Source organism: Salvelinus fontinalis, chromosome 13 (genome assembly GCF_029448725.1).
Source record: "Salvelinus fontinalis isolate EN_2023a chromosome 13, ASM2944872v1, whole genome shotgun sequence".
NCBI classification, from domain to species: Eukaryota; Metazoa; Chordata; class Actinopteri; order Salmoniformes; family Salmonidae; genus Salvelinus; species Salvelinus fontinalis.
The window spans coordinates 35,297,097-35,312,716 of NC_074677.1; the positions used below are offsets into that span (position 1 = coordinate 35,297,097).

Genomic DNA, 15,620 nt, shown 5'->3' on the forward strand with positions numbered 1-15,620 from the left:
TGGCAAGGTGACTGGGAATATGGCAGAATATAAACAGTGTAGTTATTCACTCCGCAAGGCAATCAAACAAGCTAAATGTCAGTATAGAGACAAAGTGGAGTCACAATTCAATGGCTCAGACACGAGACGTATGTGGCAGGGACGTATGTCGTATGTGGCAGACTACAAAAGGAAAATCAGCCACGTTGCCGAGACCGACGTCTTGCTTCCGGACAGGCTAAACATATTCTTTGCACGCTTTGAGGATAACACATTTCCACCGGCTCTCCTTCTTCGTGGCTGATGTGAGTAAAACATTTAAATGTGTTAACCCTTGCAAGGCTGCCGGACCAGACGGCATCCCTAGCTGCGTCCTCAGAGCATGCGCAGACCAGCTGGCTGGTGTGTTTACGGGCATATTCAACCTCTCCCTATCCCAGTCTGCTGTCCCCACATGTTTCAAGATGGCCACAATTTTTCCTGTACCCAAGAAGGCAAAGGTAACTGAACTTAATGACTATTGCCCCGTACCACTCACCTCTGTCATCATGAAGTGCTTTGAGAGACTAGTCAAGGATCATATCATCTCTACCTTACCTGCCACCCTAGACCCACTTCAGTTTGCTTACCGCCTCAATAGATCCACAGACAATGGCCATCACTCTGCACACTGCCCTATCCCATCTGGACAAGAGGAATACCTATGTAAGAATGCTGTTTATTGAATATAGCTCAGCATTCAACACCATAGTACCCTCCAAGCTCATCATTAAGCTCTAGTCTGGTCTGAACCCTGCCCTGTGCAACTGGGTCCTGGACTTCCTGACGGGCCGCCCCCAGGTAGTGAAGGTAGGAAACATCACCTCCACTCCGCTGATCCTTAACACTAGAGCCCCACAAGGGTGCATGCTTAGCCCCCTCCTGTACTCCCTGTTCACCCATGACTGCGTGGCCAAGCACGCCTCCAACTCAATCATCAAGTTTGCAGACGACACTACAGTGGTGGGCTCGATTACCAGCAATGACGAGACAGCCTACAGGGAGGAGGGGAGGGCACTGGGAGTGTGGTGCCTGGAAAACAACCTTTCAATCAACATCAACAAAACAAAGGAGATGATCGTGGACTTCAGGAAACAGCCCCCTTATTTACATCGACGGGACCGCAGTAGAGAAGGTGGAAAGCTTCTAGTTCCTTGGCGTACACGTCACTGACAAACTGATACCTACCACCCACACAGACAGTGTAGGGAAGAAGGTGAAACAGAGCCTCTTCAACCTCAGGAGGCTGAAGAAATTTGGCTTGTCACTGAAAACCCTCACAAACTTTTACAGATGCACAATTGGTGTGGTCTGCCCAAAGCATTACCGGGGGCAAACTACCCGCACTCCAGGACACCTACAGCACCCGAAGTCACAGGAAGGTCAAAAAGATCATCAAGAACATCAACCACCTGTGCCGCTGCCTGTTCACCCCGCTATCATCCAGAAGGCGAGGTCAGTACAGATCCATCAAAGCGGGGACCGAGAGACTGAAAAACAGCTTTTATCTCAAGGCCATCAGTCTGTTAAACAGCCATCACTAGCACATTTGAGGCTGCTGCCTATAGGCATAGACTAGAAATCACTGGCCACTTTAAGGAATGGAACACTGGTCACTTTAATAATGTTTACATATCTGGCATTACTCATCTCATATGTATTTACTGTATTCTATACGATTCTACGATATCTTAGTCTGTTCCGCTCTGACATCGCTCATCCTTATATGTATATAGTCTTAATTCATTCCTACTTAGATTTGTGTGTATTGGGTATATGTTGTGTAATTTGTTAGATATTACTGCACTGTCAGAGCTAGAAACACAAGCATTTTGCTACACCCGCAATAACATCTGCTAATCACGTGTATGTGACCAATAAAATTTGATTTGATACTGCTCACCACCTACAGTAAGACTGCTCTCTATCCATCTTTCCCACATACAAGGACGGCATTCAAATCACACTGCTTTGAGCTTGTGCAGTCTCAGATGTAGTCTATTTTGTTTATAACTGTATATTTTAAATGGTGAGTAATAGCCTTTAATTCTTACATATTCTTCGTTAAAAAAAGTTTGTAATACTGTAAACATAGCTTTCACTGACTGTAAAAGGATCCCAAGAAGAAGAAAAAATTAGAGCAAGAGAAATAGACAAGAAGCGCCAGGAAAATGTAAATGTTTTACTCTACTCAAGTAGACCAATTATGATAATGGCCACTGACAAGTATCAGGGGTTGTAATTGTTTTCTCTGTTTTCTGCATAATTATTTTGACCTTTCACCCTCCATACTGAGTCAGGGAATTGTGCTCATATGGAGAAATGTAAATGAGATTTGTGTGAAGAGCCAAGAAATCTTATTTTCCAGTCAACATCGCAACCATTAAAATTATGTTTTGAACGTTCCTTGTTCGTTCGTTCACCATGTCTAGTTTTCAAAGATCAAATAGTGTGTAGAAGCATTTATGTTTTTCTCTCTGACAAAAATTGGTTCAATTGAGTATCATGCGTCAGACAGAGATTCTTTGAGCTTTTCAGACTTCCATCTTTACTGCATCATCTTTCAGGAAGTCAGATATTGCACTTGAATAGAGTGTCTGTCATGTCAGAGTAGTTCAAATGATAGACGTCCAGTGTTGAGAACCTGATTTAAATGAAGGTGTCAACCCTGTCCCTGAGTTCTGTATCTGGGACTAATTTCCACACAAATATGTATCAAATGTTTTAAAGAAATGTAGTACAATCAGGGGTTGGAACTGAAATTATTTTCCAATCGTTTCGTTGAACATTTTTCCCGCATGTCTGTTCCACTGTTCCAGCCATTAAATTAATTAACCAATCAGTGTGGATAGAGCAGTTTGCTATGGAGCAGGTAAGCGATTGAATCTATTGTAATGAAACGGGCAGCGAGCAGGCCTTGAACCCTCGACCTTCTAGCCCGAAGTTTAGCGCGCCCCAAAAGCATGCTCGAGTGGCAGAGTCGATGTCCGCGCTTATAAACCTAGGGTCGTTACACTACTCCCTCCTTTCAAAGAGCGTGTCCTCGCGCTAGCTTGCGACTCTACGCCTTATAGGAACGCGCTCACTGGCCAAGCACATGCACTGTTGTGGATGCAAGGTCCGATCCAACTTCTGACACCAACGTAATGAAACGGGCAGGGAGCAGGCCTCGAACCCTTGACATTCTAGTCCGGAGTCCAGCGCGCTATTGACTGTGCCCCAAAAGCATGCTCGAGCGGCAGAGTTGATATCCCCGCTTATAAACCCAGGGTCGTTACACTATATAGGAAAGTCATTAAGAGCAAATTGTATTTTGCGGTAACAGCATGGTTTAATCACAATGAAAGACAAACACACTGTGCTGCCAGTCATCTTGCATTATCTGAATTGGGCCCACAGAATTATACCTACGGAGGAGCAGCTTCTAACTTGGAAAGTCTCTGAACTTCCGAGTTGTGTAGTATTCTTAACTAGCTTTGAAAAAGTTTATCCATTCTTCTGTAATTAAACATCTCTCCCTAATATCTGAATTACGCGTTTAACGTCCTCAGGCGGCTACAGTAACATATGGTTCAGAGGGGAGGGGCAGGTAGCCTACACACACGCACATCCAATGGTAAAGATTTCCAGCTGGCAGGCAGACGCTTGAATCCGTTTCTGAGTGACAGAGTGAGGGCTTTGCATATGTGCTTTGTTGCGATTTTAGTGGGACTGAAAAAAAATGGCCAGAACGTAAAATAACGTTATTAACCGGTTCTCGTGCTTTTAAAATAACAGTTCTGTTCCGGATTTTATTCCTCTAATAATTTAGTTATTTTCCGGTTTTTGCTTCTGTTCCCATAACCGGTTTCAACCCTTGAGTGTCTGTCAAGATGGATCATCTTTGCTCTTTTATTATGGCCTGGAAGTGTATAATTGACCGTTTTAAAAAATTTGCTTGATGGTTGCCTTGCCCTCTGACTTCTGTGATATGTGTCATCTGTTTAGAATGTGACTAAAAAGCTTGAACCAACATTTACTCACTTTGTTGTTTTCCCCACAGAGTGACACTATCTTAATTTTACACACAGCAGACAGGCTATGCCAATGTCCAAAATTGTTCTTCTTTTCACATTGAAATGAAAGTCAAAGTGTTTTGAATTACAGTTCATCCCCTGTTTATATTTTCTGTCAGAATTTTTGCTAATTTCTTTTTGTCTCTTCAGTATTTTAACTTGTCAACGTGCACAACACGTTTAACATTGAGATGTACACAATAACATCTGAATCCCAAAACTTCCAAATCAGCTTATAGCAGGAAATGGATACACAATAAAACTCATGAGGGAATCATTTCTAAATCCTCCCAAATCCTTTTTCTTCATAAGCACCTGGTAACATGCTTAAAATATCAGGCATTACCCAGCTTACTCTATTCAATATCAAGTCTCAGGCAAGCTGCAGAAAAAACACCTCATATTTCAGCATTTGCTTTTTAATTTCCTCTGTGCTGCTATCAGACATAGACTGGAGTGTTTTTTCTCTCTTAACATGCTATGGGGATGGATGATAAAAGTGTTGTGTTATTCAGTGTGCCCTGATGGTGCTTTTACAATGTCCTTTCATCCAGGGGTCAGCTCCTTGGTTTTATCTTACATCTGACTGTCATTCACACTGTGCTGCGATACGCCAGACGCATGAAACCCCTTGATGAGTCTCCCAGCCTTTGGAAATATCAGACGTTTATAAACAGCTCTTCCTGCTCCTCACTGCTCCTCCAGTCGCCACCTGAGTGGGCGATGATGATGTGGCCATGCTCAGTTCTTCACAGCCGCCTGTCTTATAAAAGGCCAAGCCTGGTTGGACAGCCTTCTGCAGTGTTCTGCTGTGTGAAGGTCACTTAGGTAGAGGAGAGGAGCTAGAGGAGAGGAGAGTGGATGGCTGAGTCTGTGGCTGTGCTCGGAATTCTTATGTGCTCTAGCTAGCTAGTCTATGGTAGCACTTCAGTTTACAGCGCTATATATCTATGCATATAGTAGACCCGCATACGGCCAGCATTCAATCCTGTTTAAAGTATTCATGACACTCATAACATGTTTTCTCCATTTGACATGAATCAAAATGTCCCATTCACATGGAAAGTAATATGCTGAGGTTGTGATGGCTGGCTGTTAGTGGAGGTGCTGTGAGGTGTGTTGGTCTACAGGTGTCTTTAGACTGGGCCATCAAAGTGAGACAGGGTGTTTTCTTCCCCTGCTCTGTAGTGCACTGCACAGACCGAATCTACATTAGCATAATATACACGGATTGCTTCAGCATCAGTAATGATATTCATCATTTTATTGAATCAGCGATTTTATCCCCAGCTCTAAAAGGAAAGGATAGCCGAACACGTGCTGCTGCCTCTGCCCATTTAGCCAAGCCGACTAGCATGCTGCCTCTGCCCATTTAGCCAAGCCGACTAGCATGCTGCCTCTGCCCATTTAGCCAAGCCGACTAGCATGCTGCCTCTGCCCATTTAGCCAAGCCGACTAGCATGCTGCCTCTGCCCATTTAGCCAAGCCGACTAGCATGCTGGCTCTGCCCATTTAGCCAAGCCGACTAGCATGCTGCCTCTGCCCATTTAGCCAAGCCGACTAGCATGCTGCCTCTGCCCATTTAGCCAAGCCGACTAGCATGCTGGCTCTGCCCATTTAGCCAAGCCGACTAGCATGCTGCCTCTGCCCATTTAGCCAAGCCGACTAGCATGCTGGCTCTGCCCATTTAGCCAAGCCGACTAGCATGCTGCCTCTGCCCATTTAGCCAAGCCGACTAGCATGCTGCCTCTGCCCATTTAGCCAAGCCGACTAGCATGCTGGCTCTGCCCATTTAGCCAAGCCGACTAGCATGCTGGCTCTGCCCATTTAGCCAAGCCGACTAGCATGCTGGCTCTGCCCATTTAGCCAAGCCGACTAACATGCTGCCTCTGCCCATTTAGCCAAGCCGACTAGCATGCTGCCTCTGCCCATTTAGCCAAGCCGACTAGCATGCTGGCTCTGCCCATTTAGCCAAGCCGACTAGCATGCTGCCTCTGCCCATTTAGCCAAGCCGACTAGCATGCTGGCTCTGCCCATTTAGCCAAGCCGACTAGCATGCTGGCTCTGCCCATTTAGCCAAGCCGACTAGCATGCTGGCTCTGCCCATTTAGCCAAGCCGACTAGCATGCTGGCTCTGCCCATTTAGCCAAGCCGACTAGCATGCTGGCTCTGCCCATTTAGCCAAGCCGACTAGCATGCTGGCTCTCGTACTGGGATGAAGGAGAAGTAAAAAAGCTTTTCCCAACCGCACCATTTTCTCTGTCTATTACTTACAGCCTATCACATAATGAGCTACTGCCACCACACATTTCCACCATTGCTGAAATTAATACACGTTTTCCTGCCAGATAATGGAACTATGCAAATGTCTGATTGATTTTGTCCATCCATGCTTTCTTTCATTACCCTATTCTAGGGTTGTATATTGCTATGAATAAATAATCCAGTGGTAGCACATCATTATTCATTGTGGTTATTAAATAACATTCATATTTCGATAAGGCTATTACCTGTAAAGGGGTGCTACTCTTGTCTCGCAGCATAACCCCCATTTCACACCCGCATTTCTACCTCGTCTATATTTATAGCTTTTGACCTTGAGTTGGCATAATAGACGATGCATTTATCTCCTGAAAAGGAAACATGTCCTGGTTATCACTGTGTCACTGGCCAGGCCCCATTTAGAGTGTTTAAATGAGGTTTGCTCATCAGCCCTAGAGGACTGTGAGATCCATTTTGACCTATAAGTTGGAGGGGCAATATCATTGACATGATGTACTTCACAATTTGAATTTTAAATCATATTAATTCAGTCATTACACAATGTGTCAGCGGAGACATTGGGAGTTGAAATGAAATCCTATTCAATTAAAATGTCCCTCCAAAGCTTCTTGGCACATTGCAAGTAGTATTTCTGCTAAACTCTGTCACTCCCATCAAAAAAATTCCAGACTAGAATTACTAATGATACGTAATGATACCATTCAAGTGGACAGAAATCATTCACATAAAATGTTCATGCCCTCCACTGGTTGGTTAAGAAAAAGTAACGAACAGAACCAGCAGAAAATTACCTCAATAAGTTTTGTTTTTAAATGGGCTATGACACAACGTGATATACTGTGCCAAAAAGTGATTTTCAAAGAGCTTTCTATTTTGACTTTACATTAACTGAAATTATTTGATTAAGTTCACTGTTCTCTGCAAACCACAATGCCACCTTTCACCATTCTACAGTATGTGACTGATCCCCTCTCTCTCCACTCCAGGTTTCTCTATCCTCCAGGCCATCATGGAGTCAGCGGTGGCCAATAACTGGCAGGTTACGGCCCGGTCGGTGGGCAGCATAGTAGACCCTACAGAGTACAAACGCATCATAGAGGAGATGGACCGTAGGCAGGAGAAACGCTTCCTCATCGACTGTGAAGTGGGAAGAATCAATGCCATCCTGGATCAGGTACAGTACAGTGGGGTTTAACACTAATACACTGCTGCTGTAGCTGAGGGGGTTCGTTGAACTCCACTTGGATGATGAGTTACCTTACCTGAAACCTGAAGACTGATGTAAGAGCTAATTGCGTTGCAACCCGAGTTTGGTTGTATTGGGTGCTTGTGGATCAACTGAATGAATAGACAACCAAGGTTTGCTATCATATTTATACTCTTATACCTATGGGAAGAATTATCACACACACACACACACACAGTTTATGAGCTTTGGATCTTAGGTGGCGACACCACTTGTTTAGTTTGTGTGCATGAATTTAATCTTGATAATCTTGATTCTACAAAAGATTATTAAAAGTTTGGTTGTGCACTTCTTGTTTGTTTTCAAATACAAAGAGGACTTTATTCAAGAGAGTCTGATTCACCCACGTAGCTCTCTGGCTGTGTTCCATCCTTTCAAAGAAGCCTTTTAGGAGCCTCAATCTGCCATTCAGAATGCCTCCATTCCTTCAATACCTCTGAAAGTCCCATCTCCATTTGTAGGCCATCTCCATTTGGCCTCTTCAGCTTTGTACTTCTTATTCCTTTTCCATTATTAGCCTCTAAGACTTTTACCAGGGCTTTTAAAATTAACCTCAGACACGTTTAACAGGGCAGTAAGGCAAAACCCCTTACTTAGAGCCTTGTAATAACCTCACACACCACAAACAGAGGGAACATTCTCTCTTTAAAGGGGTTTTTGTGCAACATAACAAAAACACAGGGAAAACTCAATTAAAGCTTGTTGGTTCTTGTTTGAGGTCGACTCTTGGGCTACATTTTCACTTAGGAATAACAACTATTATTAACAATGGTTCCCCGTTTCCTAGGTGATCTGCCACTGAGTTGGCCATTAGTGTTGATTTTTATGTATTTGTTTATGTCTGCTGTGCACAAGCTTGGAATGGGTTCACTAATGCTATTGTCAAGAATTTAATTTCATCCCAGTTGTTTTATTTTTTGCTTGTTACACTCAGGATGACATTTAATGCTGATATACAGAGTTTGATTAACTAGTGATGTAATTCCCAACTGTAACTAAATGCTTTAGGTTTTTTCATAAAACATGTATCCCACTAGTTTTTTTCTAACATAGTTGATATGTTGGAAATATCCCCTTATCAGTGACATTGGTCAAAGGCCTTTTTTCTAATATTCAATCTGTCAATTGAAATTGAAGTAATTCCACAATTTGTCATCTTTAGTCAGCGGTGTTCCACTGGATATCATAAGGTGAATGCACCAATTTGTAAGTCGCTCTGGATAAGAGCGTCTGCTAAATGACTTAAATGTAAAATGTAATGTGTTGCAGAGTTTTCTCTGAAAATGTAACAGAGCTCTAATGAGATGGAGGGCCAGGGGCAGACGGTTCAAAGGAATGAGATTGACTGACTGGCTCCCAGGACCTTCAACCCACACAGGACTTGGCTCCCAGGACCTTCAACCCACACAGGACTTCCGCTCTTCATAATGACACTGTTTGTTTCACCCATGCTAGGTTTCCTTAATATTTTACACAAACATACAAGGTTCATATGATGGTGTGTGTGTGTGTGTGTGTTAAGGCCCTCATATTCATCATTAATCATGGCTGAACGCTGACCTTCTTGTCCTCTGCTGAGGTGTGTGTATGTGCATACAGGCCTCTGGCTCTCCTATAATGATCCTTCATTATGATGCGCTAAAGAGTGTTACTGTGACCTTTCAGACAGATTTGTGTTCATTGCCACTTGACCTTGAAGGATGTATCTAAAAGTGACAGGATATCACTTTCTCATTCAGGTCAGGATAAATGTATACCTGTCCTGACTAATGTGAGAGGTTGAGTTCTGGACATGTATTAGAAGAATTCAGCTTATTTTATTCTGAGCTGTCCTATAAATACCAAAATGGTCATTCTGTTTAACGTCACGCAATTATAAGTATGATATCTCTGCTTTCTGAGTCCTGACAGTCACAGTCCCAGTGTGAATGTTGAAGCCAGCGGTGGCTCTGGTGTTTGAGACTGGCAGGGCACTGGGTCTGCATCTCTCAAGGACGGTTATTATGTGGGTCATCACATCAACACTTTGCTTTAATATCAGCAGCTCCCAGTGTAAGTAGGACACACGCCGTCCAATAACGGCATACAATCAGCCTGCTAAAAATAGCCCTAGCCTCCTAGCCTGAGGGAAGATCTCACACAAAGGCAGGCATGAGCCTCAACACAACCATAATCACTCAACGATGCACTTGGCTGGATGGGATAAGGAGAAGCCAACAGAATCCAGCAGCCATTTTGTATTGTACTCCTCGAGTTGTGTGCAGTACTGAAGGCACAGTATCTGAGAGATGCACAGAGAGGAGGGCTCCCTATCTCTCAATATGAACCCGATGCCTTGTAATTCAAAAAGCATGCCTAGCACAGTGGCTCCTCCTACTCAATCATATAGTCGTTGCTCATTATATTTTCTCTCAGTGTGGTAGTTTGGTGCTAGACAGACCAGAGGGTGTGCTGGGCTGAGGTTCTGTATGTGTTGATTTGTGGGGTCTGGGAGCTTGCCCTGCCCTGCAGGCTCTCTCACCATATTCAAGGTATCAACCTGCTCATCCTCTCACTAAAGAATGGGCCCAGGCATGAATGGATGGGTCTTGGGAGAGACCTCACTCCCACAAGCTGCTCATAAATTATAAAGTGACACGTGTGTAATCCTGGCCACAGGACCAGTTTACCACAGGAGAAAAAAAGAGAGAGAGGGATAGTGGGTAGACTAGAGACTAAAGTGGATGGAGAGAGAGAGAGCGAGAGAGAGAGAGAGCGAGAGAGAGAGCGAGAGAGAGAGAGAGAGAGAGAGAGAGAGAGAGAGAGAGAGAGAGAGAGAGAGAGAGAGAGAGAGAGAGAGAGAGAGAGAGAGAGAGAGAGAGAGAGAGAGAGAGAGAATAGAATGCTGGTGGGAATGGAGCCATGCTTGCAGCCTCCCTCTGCTGTGCTGAATTCTGCTGTGTGATGGAGTGGGAGAAATGGCATAATGCCCACTGGTGGACTAGAATTCCACACCCACAGAGGAGAGGAGGAGAAGAGGGAGAGGAGGGAGGATGAGCTGGATTCTGCTGGTGGGGGAAATGGGAGCTTGTAGAGGGAACCTGACTGTGTGTGAATTACCGTATTGCTAAATAGTTTGTTTTACATAGATATCAGTGTCAACGGTATGACGTGATACACTGTCTTTGTAGTGGTACTGTAGTTGTAGTATTATTAATACACATTTGTATTACCTTTTCCTACTGAATTGTTTTACCCGTTAATTAAGCAAAGAAAGAGGTTTAAGTAGAAGGGGAAAGGGGAGGATTTGAATCCTAGAGATGCCAGTTCCCATTCTGAAGGAGTTGGATGACAAATGACTCTAATACAGCTACAACAAAGAAAAGGCTCCATCAGTGGGAATGCTTTTAAGGTAGCCAAATCCATTGGAAGACACCGGGGTATAGATGAAGCCCTGCACAGAGCCGCGGCTCCAGTCTGCTTAATTAGAACAGATTCCCCTAGGAATACTTAGGCTAATGGTCCAGCAGCAGCACAACCCAGTACAGAACAGCACAATCAGGAGGAGGGAAGAGATGAAGATAACTTACACGATGGCCAGGAAAGACAGAAAGCCCTCTCTCTCTCAGACAGACGGATGGGCTGGTTTATAACTTCTACTGCAGAGGAATACTGCACCACATTTCAGCTAGAACTTCATCTGAATGTTAATAGTTAGTGTGTCTAATCTCATCACCCAGAATCAAATCTTCCTTGCCTGCTGGCCATCGTGCCAACTACTCGATTTTAATGTTAAGGATGTCATGAAGAACTAGTGTGTTTCAGTCTGGAATCTTAGGTTAATCTTCATAGATTTGTTGTTTTTCTTAGTAATGAGGTATTATGCCTTTTGAAGTGTCACGTTCGTCATAAGGAGTAGACCAAGATGCAGCGTGGTATGTTTCCATCCTTTATTTCGAAATAGAAAACTTCAAAGAACAAAAACAACAAAACGAACAAACAAAACATGAAGCTAGAATAATGCTCACAGGCAACTATGCATAGACAAGATCCCACAAAGCACAATGGGAAAATGGCTACCTAAATATGATCCTCAATCAGAGACAACGATAAACAGCTGCCTCTGATTGGGAACCATATTAGGCCAACATTGACATATAATTCACCTAGATAACACACCCTTAAATCACACCGGGTGGGCATCTACCGTCGGGGGCGGCTACGGTGCGGGGCGAAGTACCCACTCCGCTCGTGGACACGTCATCAGAGGAACCGGACCATGGCTCGTTGCCGGAAGAACCGGAACGTGGGTTGTCGCCAGAGGAACCGGACTGTGAATTGTCGCAGGATGCTCCGGACCGTGGATCGTCGCCTGAGGAACCGGACCGTAGATCGTCGCCGGGGACTCCGGACTGGGAACCCCCGCTGGAGGCTCTGGACCGCAGACCGTCGCTGGAGGCTCCGGACCGCAGACCGTCGCTGGAGGTTCCGGACCGCCGATCGTTGCTGGAGGTTCCGGATCGCGGACCATCTCAGGAGGTTCCGGACCGTGAACCGTCGTAGGAACCGGTACAGGTGGCACCGGGCTGATGACACGCACCTCAGGGCGAGTGTGGGGAGGAGGCACAGGACGTACTGGACTGTGGAGGCACACTGGAGACCTGTTGCGTGGGACCAGTACAGGTGGCACCGGGCTGATGACATGCACCTCAGGGCGAGTGCGGGGAGGAGGCATAGGACGCACTGGACTGTGGAGGCGCACTGGAGGCCTGAGGCGTGGGACCGGTACAGGTGGCACCGGGCTGATGACACGCACCTCAGGGCGAGTGCGGGGAGGAGGCACAGAACGTTCTGGACTGTGGAGGCGCACTGGAGGCCTGATGCGTAGGACCTGTACAGGTGGCACCGGGCTGATGACACACACCTCAGGGCGAGTGCGGGGAGGAGGCACAGGACATACTGGACTGTGGAGGCACACTGGAGACCTGTTGCGTGGGACCGGTACAGGTGGCACCGGGTTGATGACACGCACCTCAGGGCGAGTGCGGGGAGGAGGCATAGGACGCACTGGACTGTGGAGGCGCACTGGAGGCCTGATGCGTGGGACCGGTACAGGTGGCACCGGGCTGATGACACGCACCTCAGGGCGAGTGCGGGGAGGAGGCACAGGACGCACTGGACTGTGGAGGCGCACTGGAGGCCTGATGCGTGGGACCGGTACAGGTGGCACCGGGAGGATGACACGCACCTCAGGGCGAGTGCGGGGAGGAGGCACAGGACGTACTGGACTGTGGAGGCGCACTGGAGACCTGTTGCGTGGGACCGGTACAGGTGGCACTGGGCTGATGACACGCACCTCAGGGCGAGTGTGGGGAGGAGGCACAGGACGTACTGGACTGTGGAGGCGCACTGGAGGCCTGATGCATGGGACCGGTACAGGTGGCACCGGGCTGATGACACACACCTCAGGGCGAGTGCGGGGAGGAGGCACAGGACATACCTGACTGGGGACATGCACTTCAGGGAGAGTGCGAGGAGCAGACACAGGACGTACTGGGCTGTGGAGGCGCACTGGAGACCTGGTGCGTAGACCTGGCACAGAGGTGCCGGACAAATGACACGCTCCTCAGGACGAGTATAGGAAGCAGGCACAGGTGACATCGGACGGCTACATGCTCCTCAGAACAAATGCCGTCCATACTATGCCAAACCAATAGCTTTCTCGCTTCACTTTCCTCCAATTTGTCCAACAACTCCTCGAAGGTCTCTAACTCTCCCCTCCGTTCACTCTCCTCCAATTTGTCCAATAACTCCTCGGTCTCTGACTGACACCTCAACTTCGCCGACCACTCCTTGTGCCCACCCCCAATTTTTTTTTTGAGCCTACCTCTCGGGCTTCCGTTGTGGCCGCGAACCCCGGTGTCGTCGTTGTCCTTCCTTCACCGCTTGCGTCTGCTTCCATGGAAGGCTTTCGTCTCCTACCATTATCTCCTCCCAATTCCAGGATGTCTTTACCTCCTGGATATCCTCCCAGGCCCAGGATACCTGCTCCTCCTGGCCACGCTGCTTGGTCCGTTTGTGGTGGGATCTTCTGTCACGTTCGTCATAAGGAGTAGACCAAGATGCAGCGTGGTATGCTTCCATCCTTTATTTCGGAATAGAAAACTTCAAAGAAATAAAACAACAAAACGAACAAACGAAATGTGAAGCTAGAATAATGCTCACAGGCAACTATACATAGACAAGATCCCACAAAGCCCAATGGGAAAATGGCTACCTAAATATTTACATTTAAGTCATTTAGCAGACGCTCTTATCCAGAGCAACTTACAAATTGGAAAGTTCATACATATTCATCCTGGTCTTCCCGTGGGGAATGAACCCACAACCCTGGCGTTGCAAGCGCCATGCTCTACCAACTGAGCCACACGGGACCACAAATATGATCCCCAATCAGAGACAATGATAAACAGCTGCCTCTGATTGGGAACCATACTGGGCCAACATTGACATATAATTCACCTAGATAGCCCACCCTTAAATCACACCCCGACCTAACCAACATAGAGAATAAAAGCTCTCTATGGTCAGGGCGTGACATGAAGGGTAAGAATGATTTATTATCAATCGTCCTGTTTTTTAATCACAAAGGGAATTGACTAAATGTCTACAGATGTAGGACCATAATTTGAGCCAATTTGCTACAGCAGGAAAAAAAATCCTGCAGCAACAGGAAATATGAATTGTTATGTGGATTTTAATTCATGGAATTTTTGTAAGGGTTGATACATTTTTACATGGAAATTACAAACTTCAGAAGTCTTTTTAAATCTCTAATACACTACACGTTTTACATTTCCTTCATTGCTGGAATGTTTAACTGCATTGCTTGAATGTTTTCCTGCAACAGGGTGATCAAATGAAGAACGTACATCTGTAGCTGTTTTCTCCTGTCCATGATATGAATGTTCCACCCTCTGGCTCCGGCTGCAGACACAGCTAACAGCTGACATATGGTCCCACTGTGATGGATTGACTTTCAGAGAGGGTGTGGCTCCCTCCTGTTAGCCTGTTCCTCCACAAACCATAAGATTCATCCTCAATGAATGTAATGCATCACACATTGACCACACATCACTGGCTAATATTTGAGTCTGATTTGTTAATAAGAGGACAATAACTATGAGCATTCCTTTATGGCACCCAGGCTATCTATTGCATTTATTGTTCATACAAAATGGAGGAACCAATCAATGCAGTCGATACTGGAGCTCCTCTCTCACTCTCCAATTGTGCAGTTGGATAGTGTCTAGACTGTTTGACAGTTCTTCTTTTTCACTAGGCCTTTGAAGAGTATTTCCATCCCCAAAGGGAATAATGGTGAGCTGTCCGCCCTGACTAGGGAGGTGGAACCATAGAAATAGAATAGAGTGACATTCTATTTGTCTAGAACACACTGGCCTGCCCCACCTAGCCCCTAACCAACCAACCAGGCCAATAACAACAGAGACTGGTTCAGATCAGGAAGTGAACTGATGTGACTGAGAAATGAGGATGACCCCACAAACGTTCCCAACTGTCTGTTTTAGGTGCAAACTATACATATTATCATCCCAGGGGAAGCAGGAAACTGGAGCGCCAGGATCCTATAAATATTTGTTATGTACACATCACATGCTTTATTTTTATTTGATATTTTCTGGCCTAGAGAACAAGACGTATAAGACAGCACATTATGCATCCACAAGCTATTATGCATACTGTCTTCATATACAGCAATTATGTCTCCTAGACTGGAACTGGCCTCCTTTGAATGGTAATCCGTATGAGTCACTGAAATACCTCAACTCGCCCTACTTGCGTGTGTGCTTGCGCGTAGGCACACACACACACACACACACACACACACACACACACACACACACACACACACACACACACACACACACACACACACACACACACACACACTGAAGAGTGACTTTTCATTAGCAAGGACTGAAATTGGATTTGCATAGTCATACATCTCTTCAACAGAG

General features: G+C 45.8%; 1 protein-coding gene across 9 annotated transcripts in view; it reads left to right on the forward strand.

Moving 5' to 3' along the window:
* The window catches only part of LOC129868524 (glutamate receptor 3), a 109,590-nt gene that overhangs the window by 54,455 nt on the left and 39,515 nt on the right, over positions 1 to 15,620 (forward strand). For all 9 annotated transcript variants that reach the window (XR_008761770.1, XR_008761769.1, XM_055942594.1 and 6 more), the window contains exon 4: positions 7,343 to 7,530. Coding sequence is in view for 7 of the 9 variants with exons in the window: in XM_055942594.1 (XP_055798569.1) it covers positions 7,343 to 7,530 (188 nt within the window). In the remaining 2 variants the exon portion in view is untranslated. The remainder of the gene's footprint in view (positions 1 to 7,342; positions 7,531 to 15,620) is intronic.